Source organism: Halichoerus grypus, chromosome 8 (assembly GCF_964656455.1).
Source record: "Halichoerus grypus chromosome 8, mHalGry1.hap1.1, whole genome shotgun sequence".
NCBI lineage: Eukaryota > Metazoa > Chordata > Mammalia > Carnivora > Phocidae > Halichoerus > Halichoerus grypus.
In genome coordinates, this window is record NC_135719.1 from 46,923,428 (window position 1) to 46,943,702 (window position 20,275).

Below are 20,275 nucleotides of genomic sequence, written 5' to 3' on the forward strand. Positions count from 1 at the left end.
GGTTAAGTGTCTGACTCTTGGTTTTGGCTCAGGTCATGATCTCAGGGTCATGAGATCGAGCCCCACATAGGGCTCTGCGCTCATCCTGGAGTCTGCTGGAGATTATCTCTCTCCCTCTTCCTCTGCTCCTCTCCCTGCTCTCTCTCTCTCTCTCTTTCTCTAAAATAAATATATAAAATCTTTTAAGAAATAAAAGGGAGTCCTTCAGACTGAAGGAATTTCAGAGGAAAGTTACTAGACAGTAACTCAAATCCACACAAAGAAATATAGTACACTGGTAGAGGTTACTATATAGGTAAATACAAAAGACAAGATACATGTATTTTTTGTTTGTAAGTCTTTTTCTCCTATCTGATTTAAAAGAGAACTGCAGGAGCACCTGGGTGGCTCTGTCATTGGGCGTCTGCCTTTGGCTCAGGTCATGATCCCAGAGTCCTGGGATTGAGCCCCGCATCGGGCTCCCTGCTCAGCCTGGAGTCTGCTTCTCCCTCTCCCCCTCCCCCTGCTTGTGCTCCCTCTCTTGCTGTGTCTCTCTGTCAAGTGAATAAAATCTTTTAAAAAAAATAAATAAATAAAAAAGAGAACTGCAAAAAACAGTAAGTATAAATCTGCATTAATAAGCATACAACTTATAAAGATGTAACTTACATGGCAATAACAGTATAAAGGAAAGAATGGAGCTATATAGAAGCAGTGTTTTTATATACTTGAAAAAAAGTTGATATCAATTTGAACTAAGTTGTTACAAGTTAAAATGTTAATAATAATCTCTAGGAAAACCGGGGCGCCTGGGTGGCTCAGTCGTTAAGCGTCTGCCTTCGGCTCAGGTCATGATCCCAGTGTCCTGGGATCGAGCCCCACATCGGGCTCCCTGCTCTGCAGGAAGCCTGCTTCTCCCTCTCCCCTCCCCCTGCTTGTGTTCCCTCTCTCACTCTGTCTCTCTCTGTCAAATAAATAAATAAAATCTTTAAAAAAAAAAAAAAAAAAAATCTCTAGGAAAACCAAAAATATAACTCAAAAAATATAGTAAAAGAAACCACAAGAGAATTTAAGCAATACATTAAAAAATATCTATTTAACATAAAATAAAGCAGTAATGGAGAAACAAAGGAACATAAAAGATGTAAGATGTAAAGAAAACAAGTAGTAAAATGGCAGATATGAATCCTACCTTGCTGGTAATTATATTAAAGATTTAGTTATTATTTGGGGGTGGCAGGGCAGAGGGAGAGGGAGAGAGAATCCCAAGCCCACTCCACACTGAGCACAGAGTCTGACATGGGTCTCCATCTCATGACCCCAAGATCACGACCTGAGCCAAAACCAAGAGTCAGACATTTAACTGACTGCACCACCCAGGCACTGCTGGTAATTATATTAAATGTAAATGAATTAAATACTGACAGATTGGCAGAACAGATTAAAAAAATGACCCAACTCTATGTCTACAAGAGATGCACTTTAGATTCAAAGATTCAAATAGGTTGAAGGCCAAATAGCAAAAGATATAATAAGCAAATAAGAATCAACAGAGAGCTGGGATGACCACACTAATATTAGACAAAATAGACTTTTAGACAAATACAGTGACTAGAGACAAAAACATTTTACAACGATAGAAGAGTCAATCCATCGTGAAGATATAACAATTATAAACACATACGCACCTAACAACAGAATAACAAAATATGTAAGGGGACATCTTGGGGATTGGATTAGTCTCTTCTTTTGTTCATATATTTCTATAGTTCTTTTTAAGACTCTTTTCTTAAAGATTTATTTATTTATTTGAGAGAGAGAGAGAGCATGGGGGGGAGGGTCAAAGGGAGAGGGAGAGAATCTTAAGCAGACTCCCTCCTAAGCACAGAGCCTGACGTGGGGCTCAATCTCACAACCCTGAGATCATGAGCTGAGTTGAAATCAGGAATCGGATGGCTTAACCAACTGAGCCACCCAGGCGCCCGCATGATCATTTCAACAAACACAGAAAAACCACTTGACAAAATCTAATGCCTTTTCATGATAAAAATACTCAACAAACTTGGAAGAGAAGGGGACTTTGACAACCCAATAAAGGACATCTACTAAAAACCCACAACTAATACCACACTTAATAGTGAAAGACTAAAAGCTTTCCCTCTAAGATCAGGAGCAAAAGAAAGATGTCCGCCCTCACCACTTCTACTTGACACTGTACTGAAGGCTGTAGCCAGGGTAGTTAAGCAAGGAAGAGAAATAAAAAGCATCCAGATTGGAAAGAAGAAGTAAAACTACATCTATTTGCAGGTGCCATGATCTATATAGAAAACCCTAAGGAATCTACGAAAACCTATTAGGGTTAAGAAACAAGTTTAGCAAGGTAGCAGGATACAAGATCAATATACAAAACTCATTTATATTTCTATACACTAGCAATGAACAATTAAAAATGAAATTAAAAGTTCAATATATAATAGTATCAAAGAATATTTAGGAATAAGTTTAACAAAATAACTGCAAAACCTGAACACCGAAAACTATAAAACATCACTGAAAAAAATTAAAGAGGATCTAAATAAATGGAAAGACAGTCTGTGTTCATGGAGTGAAAGACTTAATATTGCTAAGTTGGCAGTACTCCCCAGATTGATCTACAGATTCACTGCAAGCTGTATCAAAATCCTATCTGGACCTTTTTTGGTGTGTGTGCAAATTTAGCAAGCTGATTATAAAATTCATATGAAAATGCAAAGGACCCAGGATGGCCAAAATCATCGAGAAAGAATAAAGTCAGAGTGCTCACACTTCTTAATTTAAAACTTACCACAAACCATCTAGAATAATAAAGTAAAAGCAAGCAAGTGCAGTCTGGTACTGCCACAAGGATGGGCAAATAGATCAATGGAATAGAATCAAAAGCCCAGAAATACATTTCACGGTCAATAAGTTTTTGACAAGAGTGCCAAGAAAATTCAATGGGAAAGAATAATCTTCTTAACAAATGGTGCTAGGACAACTGGATATTCACATGCAAAAGAATGGATTTGGACTCTATACCATATACAAAAGTAACTCAAAATGGATCAAAAACTTAAATGTAAGAGTGAAAATTATAAAGCTCTTAGAAGAAAACAGGTGTAAATTGTCAACAGTTTCTTACATATGACATCTAAAGCACAAACAACCAAAGAAAAAACAGATGAACTGAACTTCATCAAATTTTAAAACTTTTGTGCTTCAAAGGACACTATCAAGAAAATTAAAAGACAACTCACAGAATGGAAGAAAATATTTGCAAATCATACATCTGATAAGAGTCTAGTATCCAGAATATAAAAAGAATTCTTACAAACTCAACAATAAGAACACAAGTAACCCATGTAAAGATAGACAAAGGATTTGAATACACATTTCTCCAAGGAAGATATACAAATGGCCAATAAGCACATGGAAATACTGTCAACGTCATCAGTCATTAAGAAATCTAAATCAAAACTAAAGAGATACCATTTCTCACCAGGCTATAATAAAAAAAAACACACAGTAACAAGTGTTGGCAAAGATGTTGAGGATTTGGAACCCTCATACATTGCAGGTGTAAAGGCAAACTGGTGTGAAATAGAATGGAACAGTTTGGCAGTTCCTCAAAAAATTGCACATAGAGTTACCATATGACCCAGCAATTTAACTCCTAGATATAGACACTCAAGAGAACTGAAAACGTATGTCCACACAAAAACTTGTACACAAATGCACAGAGCAGCACTATTCATAACAGCCCAAAAGTGGAAACATCCCAAGTGCCCATTAACTAATGAATGAATGAAGAAAATGTGGTATGTCCATGCAATGGATTATTATTTGGCCATAAAAAGGAATAAAGTACTGATACATGCTACAACATGGGTAAACCTTAAGAACATTATGCTAAGTATAAGAAGCCAGACACAAAGGCCACATACTGCATGATTCCGTTTACATAAAAAGTCAAAAATAAGGAAATCTAGAGACACAAAGTAGATTAGTTGTTGCCACAGATTAGTGGAATTAGGGAAGAGTGAGCGGCTGCTAAAGGCTAAGGAGTTTGTTTCTGGGGTGATTAAACATGTTTTGGAATTAGTGATGATGAGGTTGCACAACCTTGTGAATATACTCAAAACCACTGAATTGTATACATCAAAATGGTGAGTTTTTGGTGATTAAATATGCCATCTCAATAAATACATATTTTAATGAAACTGAATTTAGAACACATGATATACCTTATTATATTATCAAGGTACCAATGTTGGCTTATTAAAAAGTCTTGCAAGGCATGAACTAGTTGCTTTAGTAATATACTGAGAATCCCCCAGATGAACTAAGTATATTAAAAAAATGTTGAGTTTTAATGCGCTAGACATTGAAAAACTGATATGTAAAATCTAAAGATTGCTTTGATTTAAAATGGGTAAGTAACAATGATGACATCATTTCAGGGATAGGGTACCAAGCAATCTGCATTTTGCCAAAATATTCAGATCAAGAAAGAGTTAGCAACATAGAAATGAATGAAAAATACAGATGAAAGGAAAGGGCTAGAGTCCAAAGAAAACTAAACGCATCTTGGCTAAACAGCTGTGTTGAAAAACAATTTCTTATCTTGCAATTAAGAACCGATTTCTTTCTAAAAGACACAGGACATTGGGTTAATAGATTTCTTTAAAAGAAAATCTGTTTTGGCTATTGAAACATTAAAAGAACAGAACATCTGTTTTGCAAGTAAGGACAGATTGTATGGAAGAATCAAATATCAAACCACTGATTAGACCAGCATTTAATCTGTTCTATTTAAATTTTCAATAAAAGTAAATGAAATTACATTTTTGAAATTATACCTCAGCTGTAAATATTTAACACCAGGAACCTCTAACACTGAGATGTTTAGAGTATAAAGGAGGTAATTATTAGTATATTTTAATTATTTTTAATTCTACTTGACATCTATATCAGAAGCAGGTTTTAAAGTACTCTACCTCCCGAATCATTTTTAAAATATTATAATAGGGAAAACTCACCATCCATGAATTCTGTACATATTGAAATCCTGTTTTCTACGAAAAACGCACCATAAAACCCTATGATATATGATGAATCACACTGTAACAAAAATAAGACAAAGATAGTTAAAAACAAACAAACAAACCTGCAAGCCAATACCGTAAGATGCTTTATGAGAAAAAATGACCAAGAAAAAATTACCTTATAAAGAATTTCCAATTCAGACATAATTTGCTTCTGAAGTTCCAGTGTAATATCTAGCAGTATGACCTAAATACAGAAAGGAATCAACATTTACACATATATTCACCTTTAAATTAAATATAGCTATACTCACTATGAGATATAAAAAGGAAAAAATATGGTGTTTCCTCTTTTCATTGCCCCCTTTTTCTCCTCTCCACTACTCTAACCCTCAGGAATACAAACTGTACCCACATCTGCCTAACCCTTTGTATTGGGGGAGGTGGTATAGAAGTGATTGATGGAACCAAGGAAAAAGCCAGGTCTCAAAGGTCAGTATTATTGGCTTTAAAAGTCAGTTAAGTTATAACACCCTTAATTTATATACCCTATTTTGGCCACATTGGTTATTTCCAGAAAAGGAAGAAAGGAATGACCCTGAAACCATTAAAAAAAAAAATTGTCTTGTAATTCAGACACTAGGTGATAAGCAGAGAGGATGATGAGTAAAAATGACATTTAAAGTAGGTTTTTTAGCTATGAGAGAAATACGGAGTTTTAAAAATACATCATCTTTTTATATTTTTCAAAGTCATGTTTCTTTGCTAATACTATAATAAAATGCTGGAGCTTGAAGGAGCCACAGAAATGATTTCATCTAATTCTCTTGATTTAAAGGAGGAAAGCAAGGTGCTGAGAAGCCACATAGCCTGGCAATGTCAAGGTCCCTCCCTGACTCCCAGATACCTCTTAGAATGTCCTGGTGGTTTATGGTTTTTCCTTAAAGCATCAACCACTGAGGAAGATTGGTAACATGGAAATGTAAAACAATTTACAAACTTACTTAGAATAAGTTCTAGTTTATTTCAAACACTTGTTTCTTAGGAAAGGAGACCGTCAACTGTTCAAATTTTACTTAACAGTTCAGTGAAGTCAATTCAAGGGAAATTGTTTTTACTTAAAAAAGACAGTGCTGTGGGGTGCCTGGGTGGCTCAGTCGTTAAGCGTCTGCCTTCGGCTCAGGTCATGATCCCAGAATCCTGGGATCAAGCCCCACATCGGGCTCCCTGCTTTGCTGGGAGCCTGCTTCTCCCTCTCCTTCCCGCTTGTACTCTCTCACTGTCTCTCCTCTCTCTCTCTCTCAAATAAATAAATAAAATCTTAAAAAAAAAAAGTGCTGAGAATAAAATAGGTGAAAGATAATTTTTAAGATTTGTGGCAGTTTCTGACTCTAGACATTTCTAGATAAAAACTTAACATTCACGATTACCATGATAGTGCAGTTATACACCATGCCAACACTGAAACAGATTTTGTATTACAACCTCAGAATATATGCACTCACAGTGGGGAAAAAAACCCCATAAATTATGAATTGCAAACTGCTGACAGAGCAAGGAAAGAAAAGGATAATTTTATTTATTTTTTTAAAGATTTTATTTATTTATTTGAGAGAGAGAGAATGAGAGACAGACAGCATGAGAGGGGTTAGGGTCAGAGGGAGAAGCAGACCCCCTGCCGAGCAGGGAGCCCGATGCGGGACTCGATCCAGGGACTCCAGGATCATGACCCGAGCCGAAGGCAGTCGCTTAACCAACTGAGCCACCCAGGCGCCCGAAAAGGATAATTTTAAAACACGTTTTATAGTACTGACATCCATTTGGGGGAGGGGAAAGTGCGGGGGGAAAAGGCATGGCCAGTTTCTATCAAGAGTTTTTGCTTTAGGGTTATTTATAAAAGCTCTCACTAAACTAGATTGTAAGTGTAATACAAAACTGCCGAGAAACATTTAAACATTTCTCTCGATCAATAGTCATTTGCCAACAATATTCACTTACATTTTTGTTCCTGTATAAAACTTAGTGACAAAATAAATTCATCTAGTGTTGTTTCAATTCCATGCCATAAAATATCAGAACTATTCACACCACTATGTCAAGTGTAGGGACTCTTTCACCCCAAAAATCTACGAAAAGGAATGAACTTATTATTTATCTCAGAGCAGTGGTTCTCAACCCTAGCCGCATATTATTATTACTTTTATATAAAGGTATTTATATCAATACATGAGGGTACTTTAAACAAATCCTGGTGCACAGACCTTACCCCAGAAGAATGGAATCAATTGTGGGTTGGGCCCACGTCTTGATATTCTTAAAAAACGCTCCACCTGATATCTAACCCACAGTAAGGTTGAGAACCACTTATCTAAGTTTTCGAAAATGCCATTTATTCAGTACTCTGTATGACTACTAAGATATGCTGCATCTCCAGGCCCCCAATCCAGAAATGGCAGGATTCCACATAGCCAACACCTTGCAATTAACCCCAAACTACTGGCTGTAAACATATCATTCCCTTGATAGAGAACCTTAATTAGGGGCACCTGGGTGGCTCAGTCGTTAAGCGTCTGCCTTCGGCTCAGGTCATGATCCCAGGGTCCTGGGATCGAGCCCCGCATCGGGCTCCCTGCTCTGCGGGAAGCCTGCTTCTCCCTCTCCCACTTCCCCTGCTTGTGTTCCCTCTCTCGCTGTCTCTCACTCTGTCAAAATAAATAAATAAAATCTTTCAAAAAAAAAAGAACCTTAATTAGGTGTCCATGGCCTAGCATAACATTAAAACTATAGCACAACATTCAAAGAATTCTTCCACAATCCTTTTCCCACTGCTCCCCACTGCAAACCCAATTCTCATGTGAAGCCAGATGATATGAAAGGCAGCTATGCTCACCACCATACCACCAACTCAGACACTAGGTGCTTTGTACTGGTGATCCACACACAGGTCCTGTGCTTTCCCCACTTTCAGTCTTCGCTCTTGATGTTCCCTCCACTGGAGGTATGCTTCCTCACTCCACCCCACAGTTACTAATCATAAAACCTTTCTTATCTTTTGGACCCAGCTTGAATGACACCACCACCACCTCCATGAAGCCAGCCCCAAAGCCCTCTATCAGAATTTATCTCTAATTTTTTTTTTTAAAGATTTTATTTATTTGACAGAGAGAGAGACAGCGAGAGCAGGAACACAAGCAGGGGGAGTGGGAGAGGGAGAAGCAGGCTTCCTGCTGAGCAGGGAGCCCGATGAGGGGCTCGATCCCAGGACCCTGGGATCATGACCCGAGCCGAAGGCAGACGCTTAACGACCGAGCCACCCAGGCGCCCCCAGAATTTATCTCTAGCTCTGGCCCTTGACAACGCCCCTTCTCACATTCCACCTTGGCATTCATGCCTATCTCCTAAAACCACAAGCCTAGAGAGTAAAGTGGTTGTAAGCCCCACGAAGGCAAGCACTGGGTCTTGGGCATCTTTCTCTGGTCCCCCTGCCCCTACAGCCAGCACCCAGCACAGGGTCTTTCTTACAGCAGTGCCCATTAAGTGATGTGGGATTTAATTAAAGTGCTCCTTACAACCATAATCCTCTAAAGAAGAAGCTGTTTCTAGACAGGAAGGAGGTGGATTGCTTGATTTCTACAACTGAATTTAACACTGAAGACATAAACACCAAAATAAATAAAAGTGCCACACTGACCTAAAATGTAGCAAGTAATACTGTATTTGTGGGGCCAATCCACTGCATTCTAGTGGGTCTTGATCATTCCCGGTATTTGTTATGGGCCAGAATAGCGGAGATTCCATAATGGTGCAAAAGTGAACAAAGTAATTTCTGGAACTTAAGAGGGAAAGTAAAATTCACCTTAAAATAACTCTACTGAAATGCTCTTCTATTTTCTGGGAGACTTGGCACTCTAGGTAGAAGGTTAATTCTCCTTCCCTTGGGCATTCCTGGGAGTGAGCTTTTAAACTGCTAAAAATAAGTCTAATTCCTTATTTGAAAGCAATGGAAAAAAGCATGGCAAATTCTAATTTTCTTTTTAAAGTACAAGGAAAGTATGGACTCCCTGAGTCTTCATTATTATTGTGATTTTTTTTTTCCTCCTTAGGAAAAGCTCAATTTTTCAAACTGGAAAGGATCTGCACATGAAGCATTTCAGGAAGAAAGGGTTAAGTGAGAAACTGAAATACCTGGGTGCATTTCTGCTGCTCTCCACTACACCTCCAGGACAAATAAGGATGAGTTGTCAAGTTAAATATAAGCAGTCAAGTGACTGAATTATAATTTACTCTGTGCTCAATTTAAATTAGTGTGAGGCTATTAAAATATACAGTATAAATACGGCAATTCATCACAAGCTGTCATGGATGACTTCATTTATTTGCTGGAGTGGCATACACTCCACTAAAGGGAAGGAAAGCAAAATCACAGGTCAAATTAAGCCTCTATTCTGTTTTAATTCGCTTATTTAATCTGTGGCGACATAATTGTCTTTTACAGTATGTACAACTCAGAAAGGAAATTTGGGAGGATTACAGTCAGTATACAAATGATTAATCAAATGGTCCATTTAAATGCTAGTTTAAAAGCAGCAGAAACCCAAAGCAGTCAAAGAATGATAATCAGCACATGCTTTATACAAGCTAAGAAATTTCCTCTTAGGTGACTTTTTCCCAATTAGAAAATAAAAAATATTAGGAAATCTGTTAGGCTGTACTTCAAAAGATTTTATAGAATACATTTATGATACAAAAAGGGTTCTGTTTGCCAAGATGGTTAACATTATTTTTATTTGTTTTCTGCTCTACTTGTTTGCAACTATCTTGCTTACCTCCACCCCCGTCCCCCAATAAAGTGAGTTAGAAACACATTTCATGAATTACAGTCATTATCAAACGGTTATCTTTAGTTAGCATTTTTCAAAATGTTCTCTTGAAGGTAGAAATTTTTCTAAATTCACCGGTATAAAATAAAAATCCAAGATATTTCTATTCTTCCCCAAATTCAACTTGCTTTTAAAATATCTGGTGATGTTTTCCCACCTTTGAAGTTTGAAAGGGGAAACACTAAAATATTCTTTTGTTAGTCTAAAAAAAGTAAGAACATTTAGAAGTACAAAAAATAGAAATATTTTGAGTAGGAAAAGAAAAGTAATGGATTTTCAAGGACTCTCATCTAATTACTCCCACAGACATTCAAAGTGTTGGTCCAACTGACCACTTGGCTTGGAAAATTAAATTTCCCTCATCATTCTATGCAGGCGTCAGAGCCCTGCAGGTGATTCTGTTTAGACAAGGACTGTGATTTGCTGCTCTTCGCAATCCCTCTGTGACACGAGGTAGCCCCGTTTCACAGCTGAGGTCACGGAGAGGTTCAAGTGACATGCTTGAAGTCACACAAAAGTCAGGAGAGGGTCAGGAAAAGATCAAATGCACTTCTAACTCTTAACCTTTCATTTCACCCTTTAATATAAAAAAAAAAAAAAGCTAAGAACTACTCTGGGTGAGAGCAATGGTCCATACAAAGAACACTATGGTTTATTTTGTATGTGAGCTGAACCTGCTTTCAAGATGCTGCTTCAAAAGATGAATGAATGAAGAACAAACGAAAGAACCAAATTTATTTATTTAGTCATTCAACAAATTATGTGTTGAACATCTAGTTATTACATGCAATCCTCTAAGCCCAAATGCAAGGTTCTGCATGATTCAATGAGTAAGACAAGATAAATAAGATCTGTTCTCTACTTACAAAGAGATTTGAATGTAAGGAGAGAAATGCTCATGTATATTAATAGCAAAATACAAGGCAGTATGTGATAACATCCGTAAGAAACACATACAGAGAATTCTAGAGAGGTTCAAAGGAGAAAGTGAGTGAGTGATAGATAGACCACATGTGACAGGATTTATCTACGTAAGTTCAATAGAGGAGTGGGCTTTGGAGCTGACCCTTGAAGGGTGTTAAGAATTTTGATAGGTAGAGACATGGGTGAAGGCATTCTAATTAGAGAAAAATATGTGAATCAAAGTGTTGAAGTGTGAAAGTACCTGGGTTCAGATAAAGCAAAGAGTTCAACTTAAAAGAAGCACGGCATTCAGACACATAAGATAATGCTATAAAAAGTAGGCTGATGACATACTGTGCAAGATCTTGAGTTTCATCCTATAGAGTTTTTAGTTTAGTTGGGAGTAATATAGAGCCTTTCAAGATTTTTAAAAGGGAAGAGATGTGACCAGAACTATGCTTTAGGAAGCCAAATCTAAGGACAGTGAGCAGCAATATAGTACACAGGTTGAGAGCATGAACTTGGGGCAAGACTTTCCTGACTTCAAATCCTAGTTCTATTAGTTGTGAGACCTTCAGCAAGCTATTTATTAAATAATTCATAATTAAATGAGGAAAGGGTACGTAGAGTGCTTATTAGCACAGTATAAATGATCAATAAATAGCAACTTCCGTTTCTGAGAGAACACTTTCAACTCTGTTCAAAGTCTGACAAGAGACAAAACAAGCATCTGGACTGGAGAGGCGACAAGAAAGGAATAGATCCAAAATAAAACCAAACCAAACCCAGAAAAATTAACAGGTGTCCAGACGTTGACAACAGTTAAAACAGGATAATGATCCTTGAGAGATGGAAAACAAATAAGAGGAGCCCTATGATTTGTCTAGCTTACTGACTAGAGAGTGTGCAGGCTCCTGGACAGGGTGGGAATTCCAGGCAAAGCTCAGCCATCTCCCTATGTTGAGGAGATGGAACTGGGGGTCTGAGGAAGCCAAGGCAGCTAGAGCTCCCTGGCAGAAGACCAAAGGGAGAGGGCTCCAGGAGTCTGCCAAGGGGCCCCTGGAGTCTTCAGTTGATTAATGATCAATCAGTACCTGGCTGTCAGGAGACTATCTGAGGGCAAGGAAAGAACCACCAGAAAGGACTAGAGGAAACAATCTCCAGACCTCACACTAGGCAGAAAGAGTTTGTGTTCCCACAAGGGAATGTGGAAAATCTCATAACTGTCAGAGCACTGGTAGAATATACAGAAGACTGTTGCCTTAATTGAGTGGGGTAAATTAACTCTCGACTAACCACTGGGCTGGTCCCACCTAATAAAGCTTAAAAGCAAGTCTTGGAAGGATCAAACTGTTTCAAAGTCACTAAATAGCATCTCAGAATAAGTTCAAGAATATTTATGCAAAAAAATCTAGTGTCTATGACGCATGACTAGCATCTAATAAAAAATTGTAAGATTTTTTAAAAATAAGAAAATACTGGGCGCCCGGGTGGCTCAGTAGGTTAAGCGGCTGACTCCTGATTTTGGCTCAGGTCATGATCTCAGGGTCCTGGGATCGAACCCTATGTCCGGCTCTCCACTCAGTGTAGAGTCTGCTTCAGGATTCTCTTTCTCCCTCTGCCCCTTCCCCAACTTGCTCACTCTCTTTCTCTCTTAAATAAAAATAAATCTTTAAAAAAAATAAGAAAATATAACCCAAAATGAGGAGAAAAAGCAATCAGTGAAAACTGACTCCAAATGACGCATATGATGGAATTAATAAACAAAACCATGAATTCAGTTAATTATATTCCACATATTCCATAACTACATTACATATATTCAGGAAGACAGAAGGAAAATTGAGCATGTTAAGTAAAGACATGGAAGATGTAAAAAAGACCCATATAAACTTCTAGGGACAAAAAGTTCAGTGTCTGAAATGAAAAATACAATGGACGAAATTAATAGATTAGACAATGCAGATGAAAACTTGAATATTTGACAACAGAAACTACCCAAAAATGAACCATTAGAAAGAAAAAAAGACTAAAGCAAACAACAGAGCATCATTCTGCTGCAGGACAACTTCAAGTAACCTAATCATATGCAATTTAAGTTCCGAAGTTGGGGGAGGAGGGAGATAATGGCTAAAATTTTCCCAAATTTGGATGAAAGCTAAAAATCCACAGAGCCAAGAATCTCAACAAATCCTAAGTGTATGAATCAAGAAGAAAATTACATAAAAGCTCATTATCATCAAACTGCATAAGACTAGTGATAAAAAAAAAAATCCTAAAAGCAGCCAGAGAAGTCAGTTCTAATGTGCAAAATAATAAAGATTTAAAATGACAGTAAGCTTTTCATTGGAAAGAACACAAACCAGAAAACTGTGAAACAAAATCTTTCAAATGTTGAAAGAAAAGAGTGATCAACCTAGAATTCTCTATCTGGTGAAAACATCTTCCAAAAATGAAAGATCAAATATACATTTTTCAGACATGCGAAAGCTAAAAGAATTCATTACCAGAAGACTCGTGCGCTATAAGAAATGTAAAAGAAGAAAGTCCTTCAGACAAAAGAAAAGTGGTACCAGATGAAAGTCTCAATCTACACAATTGAATGAAGAGCACTGGGGTTGGTAAAAACAAGAGTAAATATAAAAGAAATCTTAACTTACTTTTGAAATGTCTTTAAAAGACAAATAATTGTCTAAATAAAAAATAATAACAATGCATTTTGGGGTTCATAACATATGAGAAACTAAAATGTATGATAAAAACAAACAAGTTAAGGATGAGGGAAATGAAAAGTATACTATTACAAAGTTCTCATACTATAGATACTGGTACAATATTACTTGAAGGTAGACTATGATAAATTAAAGATATATACTATAAACTCTGAAGCAACCACTCAAGAAAAAGGACATAAAGACAGAATAGAAAATAAAGAGCAAGATGACAGAACTGAATCCAGCCATAGCAATAATCACATGAAATGTTAATGGTCTAAATGCCCCAATTAAAAAGCAGAAATTATTAGAATGGATTAAAATACAAGACCCAACTGTATTCTGGCTACAAGAAATTTATCTCAAATAAAAAGACACAACAGGTTAAAAGTAAAAGGCTATATCATGTTAACAGAAGCTCCAGTAGCTGTCTATATTAATATCAGACAATGTAGATTTCAGAGCAAAGAATATTACCATGGCTAAAGAAGGGTCACTTTTGTAATGAAACAATAAAGGTGCCAATTCATCAAGAAGACATAATAATCCTAAATACATCTAATAGATCTTCAAAAAACATGAAGAAAAAAAATGATAGAACTGCAAGGAAAAAAAATAGACAAACCCACAATTATTGCTGAAGATTTCAACACCCATCTTTCAATAGTTGACTGAACAAGCAGATAAAAAAACAGTAAATATACAGAAATTTTGAACACTGTCAGTCAACTTGATCTAATTGACACTTATACAACACCCTATACAACATTTTTTTCACGTGCACAGGAAACACCAAAAATAATTAATGTTCTGGGCCATAAAACAAATCTCAATACATTTAAAATAATTCCAATTATACAAAGTATGTTCTCTGACCACAACAGACTTAAATTAGAAATCAATAATGAAAAGATATCTGGAAAATCTCCAAATATTTGGAAACTAAATAACACACTTTAAGATTTTTATTTTTATTTTTTAAAAGATTTTATTTATTTATCTGACAGAGAGAGAGAGAGAGAGCACAAGCAGGGGGAGCAGGAGAGGGAGAAGAAGGCTCCCCGCTGAGCAGGGAGCCCGATGTGGGACTCGATCCCAGGAGCCTGGGATCATGACCTGAGCTGAAGGCAGATGGTTAACCATCTGAGCCACCCAGGCACCCCACTTTAAGATTTAATTAAAAAAAAAACAACTGCCTGTTTTGAAGAAATGTGCCATTTCTTTCTCTCAGAGCATGACTATTAAATAAGTTACATGGTTTTTGCCTTGGCTGCTAAGAAGCTCAGGGCTAAATAAGAAATTTATTTTTATTTTTTTAAGATTTATTCATTCATTTTAGAGAGAGAAAGAGAAAGAGCATGAGCAGGAGGGGCAGAGGGAGAGGGAGAGAATCTCAAGTAGACTCCACGTGGAGCGTGGAGCCTGATGCGGGGCTTGATCTCAAGACCCTGAGATCATGACATAAGCCAAAACCAAGAGTCAGATGCTTAACCAACTGAGCCACCTAGGCACCGCTAATTGTATCTACTCTTAAATCATTCATTCATTTAACTCAGATGAAGTTCAAACACAACAATCATACCTACTCTTAAATCATTCATTCAACTCAGTTTAAGCATCTAGTATGTTTTACAAATTTTATAGAATCTAGGGATATAAAGTGATTACAGTATGGTCCTCGTTCTAAAGCTCAGTTTTATGGTCAGGTCTTAGTACAAAGTATATTTGTAAACACCTACTGTTTTCATTTATTCAAAGTCTCTAACAGCTTTTTTTTAAATGTGTCCTTTCTTTAAAATTGCTTTTAATCGTATCTAGAAATAGCTGGTAGCACCTTGCCATACCCAACTAAATAATCATGCACAAGAATTTTAATATTAGCCTAGGTTAAACATAATTCAAAATGTATGAAATTATGAGAAATTATAATGCACTTGCAAGGCCAAATAGTTAAGTTTTTTAGATTATTTATAGGCATGCTCCCTTCTCTACAAGTGAATAACCTGAAGTTGACTTTCTTTAAATCTATTACCGGCAACAATCTAAGAGTTATGATATCTAAAGGAACAAATAATAGATAGGAAAGCAGTGCTTGAGGTGGTGAAGGTACCCTCTGAGAAAGGAGGGGCTGAATATCACAACAGGACCATAGCTTCCATAACCTACCATCCAAAACTTAAACTATTTTATCTCCTCTTTCACGATACTTCTGACTCAAGCTAACAGGGGAAGAGAAAGTAGTGAGCATCAAGAACTTCAGAAACTTCATAAAATTTATCCAGCACTTACCTTTACAGCTAATATTTTCCCACTCGGGACATGATACGCTCTATGGGAAGAAAAAAATAACAAAATCACTTGAGATACTAAACGACCTACAGAATGGTTAAGGACATAAATGTGAATCTGAACATATCTGCAGTGATGGGATATATACTTTCAAAGAACACTAATAACATTAGTAGTTCATATTTCTATTGAGCTTCATGGTTTAGACAGTGATTCATTATACGTTACCTTAATAACCCTCTGAGGTAATGCTGGTACTATTATCGTCCTCTTACAGATGGAGAGCGCTGGTGTACAGAGAAGCTAAGCAGCTTTCCCAATGGCATCAAGTCAGTAAGTGGCAGAACTAGACCTCAAACCCAGACCTCTTCTGACTCCAGACCCTTACAACTGACCAGCACTGTGTGTGGGGAGGAATCTTCTACAAGTCTTCTGCTAAGCACTGTATAGAGCCATATAAAGTGGGAGGTTTTCCTTTTGTTTACTTCAATTATAGAACAGATAAATTATATCCCTACATTTCATCAAAATAATATCAAAACACGTGGAATTAGCTATGGCTTAAGATATAAATTCATATAAGAAATCACAGACTTAATCAGGCTCAAGTATGTGGTTCACCTTTTCCTAAAGCTGGCATCTCTCAATAGTAAAAAAGCTTTAGAAAAGAGACAAGCTCAAATGATCAGATACAGTGAAATAACTACAGTTTAAATCAAGGATTAGAAATACATTCTTTTATGAAAAAGAATAAGAGAACAAGGTTTGCAGAAATAAGATACCATTACTTCTCATTAAGACCTTTTGTGTTTAAATGACAGGTGGCCCTCCACACACGTTCTACAAGGCCTGTACATTCTGACCATTATCCGGGGACAATCTGTCTCATATAAAAATGTCTAAACAAACCACAAAAAATAAACAAGCACTGCTACTGCAAGTCAAAAAAGTATAGACTTGCACATCAGCCAAAATCAGAGTGTTCTTCCTCTCACCCAGCTGTGTTCAGATGTGATTGGATAGGGAAGATGTGGGGGAATGAAAGTTAGCTTCTTGGGAATTCCCTGACTTTACCTGCCAAGTTGCAAAATACATTTATCAGGCTCCCAATGATGACTTGGCAATGATTCAGTAGGAAAAACTGCCCATTTCTTAAGATAAAAACAAAACATATATTCTCCTATTATCAAAACGAAAACATCACTCTCTGTTGTTTTGGCAGAAATATCTGTGTGGTTGATCTGACAAATTTTTTAACAGCTTTGTTGAGGTGCGATTATATATGCAAAATTCACTTGTTTTAAGTATGCAATTCAATGATTTTTTAGCAAATTTACAGAGTTTTTGCAATCACTGACAAGTGTTTTTTAAGTGACTGACTTATAGAAATGGTTTAGTTATTAAGGACCTGCAAGTATTTTTCACATATAAAATGTTATAAATTCAGGTAAGACTAGAAAAAAACATATATATGTATATATGTATGTACATATCTATAAATATTAGTGTTATAAGAAATTTGTTCTGCTTTTCCTATTTGAATAGACAAAGGTCAAGTCAACTATGGAAGGTAAACTTAGCCTTTAACAATTAATTGTAAAGAAATTCAACTATATCACATTTAAAGAAAGGCAAGATTATAAAAATTAAGTGGCAACTGTTCATTTTACTGAAGTTTTTTTTTTTTTTTTAAAGATTTTATTTATTTATTTGACAGAGAGAGACACAGTGAGAGAGGGAACACAAGCAAGGGGAGTGGGAGAGGGAGAAGCAGGCTCCTGGCTGAGCAGGGAGCCTGATGTGGGGCTCGATCCCAGGACCCCGGGATTATGACCTGAGCCGAAGGCAGACGCTTAATGACTGAGCCACCCAGGCGCCCTACTGAAGTTTTTTTAATCTGTAAGATGTCTAAAGACTTTCTCTAAATATCAACCTCCCTAGTATATATAAATACTATTACAGTTATAAAACTTAAATTATTTAAAAAATTTTTACACTTTATATAAAGTGGTATACATTTTATAAGTGGAACCCCTATATTATACCAGTTTTAGAACAAATTACCATTTAATTTACTATGTATGTTAATATCACACTTTTACAATGTGAAACTACATTTCAGGTCATGATATGATTCATGATATATCTGAACTCATATAATATACTGGTATATAATGACTAACACTATTTTTCTCACTGCCTGACAGAGTTGTTAGACTAAGATAATCTGAAATGTAATTTGAAGGAAATTAATAACCTTATTCTATGTAAATATAGTTAATATAATATGTAAGATTTAATGATATATTATTTTTCCCCTGTACACCATAAATTCTTCCAATTTCAACTTTTAAAAATTCTGTATATTAGAATTCCTAACCAAGGACTGAAATATGAAGATAAAACAGTTGAATGCATACTAAAGCATTCAAAATTTGCAAAAAGAATAGTGGTTGTTATTTTGGACAACAAGCAACACCTGGACGTTTGAGATCAACAGTGGTGATAAGGAGATGACTAGAAGATGGTCTAATGTGTATACCATACTGGACAGTTTGGCAACTTAATAAGCTTGTCAAGAAAGCTTTTCCAAAAGAAAGGTCTCCTATTTCCAAGTGAATCAAAAGGGAGAGGCTTGATGATTTAATTATGATGCACGCTAATTCATCCGTGGAAGTTTGGGTTCGATTTCGAGCAATAAAGATGCTGTGAGGTTTGGTTTACACTACAGTGACAGTGCCGGTTTAACATTTAATTATCAAGGAGAAGTGGATGACAAAGGCAAGGCCAGGCATGAGTCGAATGTGTCCCTTAACTTTGCAAATGGCATCCTACCTGGAGAAAAGGAATTTGTTTACTTTCAACGGATACTGCATCTCAATTGTCTTGACCTTCCCCAACACAATTAACTATGAAGTGATTAATGAAGTTTGAATGGAGGCTCTGGTTACACTAAAAGACAACCATACACTTCTGCATTGTCTTAATTAACAGCTAACACTTCAAATTAGTTTATTGTTGCCACAGTAATTACCTGTTCCAATGAGTGCATGAAGGAAGCATTTTTATGTGATATTTTTAGTGCTGAGCCCTTGAGTGTTCTGCTTTGTTTGTGACCAGCACAGACCTTCTGGGAATAGTTCCAACCTTTAAAATTGAGCACACAACATATACACTTCAGGATGGTGTGAACCAGTAGCCTGGTATAAATTTTTTGAGTACTTAAAATAACAAGGAGATGAGTAGAAGACAGGAACACTTACTACCCATACTTTCTTAAATTATTTTTTCATTTGGAACAATAGGTTTTAGATGACTGGACAAAAAGTCGGTATCAACCTTTAATTTTTGTACAGAATCAGATAATTTATTGAGCTTGTAGGTCATACAGAGAATTGTCTAATCTAACCCCTTCTTTTTATATTGGAAATACCCAAAGGCCAGGCTTAAAAAACTTGTCCAAACTTACAGTCAATGACAAGGCCAAGACTGTAACTGTGGCACAATACATATATTTTAGGACCTTAAGGAAATATATGGTGATGTTTAAGTTTTCTTAACTGCATTCCAGGGCAGGGAAACTCATAATTCAAAACTTGCAAGGGTGCTACCTATTTCCATCAGGCTAAGGACCATCACATCTGAATCTTTCCCGGCAAAGAAGCATTCTGCAAGCACTGCTATCTATCATGGGAGGCACAAGAGCAAAGGATGTAGGCTCTTAAGTCATTGACCGGGTTCTGATCCCAGCTCTGCCACCGCTTTTTTTAAAGTTTTTATTTAAATTCCAGTTAGTTAACAAACATACAGGGTAATATTAGTTTCAAGCATACAATACAGTGATTCAACATTTCCAAACAACACCCGGTGCTCATCACGAGTGCACTCCTTAATCGCCATCATCTATTTAACCCACCCCCTTACCCACCTCCCCTCTGATAACTTATTAGTTTGTTCTCTACAGTTAAGAGTCTGTTTCTTGGTTTGCCTCTCTGCCCCCCCCCCCACTTTTGTTAATTTCTTTTGTTTCTTAAATTCCACATGAGTGAAATCATAAGGTATTTGTCTTTCTCTGACTTATTTTCTTAGCATAATACTCTCTAGCTCCATCCATGTTGTGGCAAATGGCAAGATATTCTTCTTTATGGCTGAGTAATATTCCATTACGTATATATACCACATCTTCTTTATGCATTCATTAATCGATGGATGCTTGGGCTGTTTCCATATCTTGGCTATTATAAATAATGATGCTATAAACATCAGGTGCAGGTATCCCTTTGGATTACTATTTTTGTATTCCTTGGGTAGGTACTTAGTAGTGTGATTGCTAGATTGTAGGGTAGTTCTGTTTTTAACTTTTCAAGGAACCTCCATACTGTCTCCCATAGTGGCTACACCAGTTTGCATTCCCACCAACAGTGCAAGAGGGCTCCTTTTTCTCTAC

At 36.6% G+C, this 20,275-nt stretch overlaps 1 protein-coding gene across 2 annotated transcripts in view; it reads right to left on the minus strand.

Moving 5' to 3' along the window:
* Nucleotides 1–20,275, minus strand: part of MAP2K5 (mitogen-activated protein kinase kinase 5) — a 245,723-nt gene that overhangs the window by 147,083 nt on the left and 78,365 nt on the right. For both annotated transcript variants that reach the window (XM_078079165.1, XM_036087125.2), the window contains exons 9-11: nucleotides 15,829–15,868; nucleotides 5,221–5,289; nucleotides 5,037–5,118 (exon numbers count right to left, since the gene is read on the minus strand). In XM_078079165.1, the coding sequence (XP_077935291.1) occupies nucleotides 5,037–5,118; nucleotides 5,221–5,289; nucleotides 15,829–15,868 (191 nt within the window). The remainder of the gene's footprint in view (nucleotides 1–5,036; nucleotides 5,119–5,220; nucleotides 5,290–15,828; nucleotides 15,869–20,275) is intronic.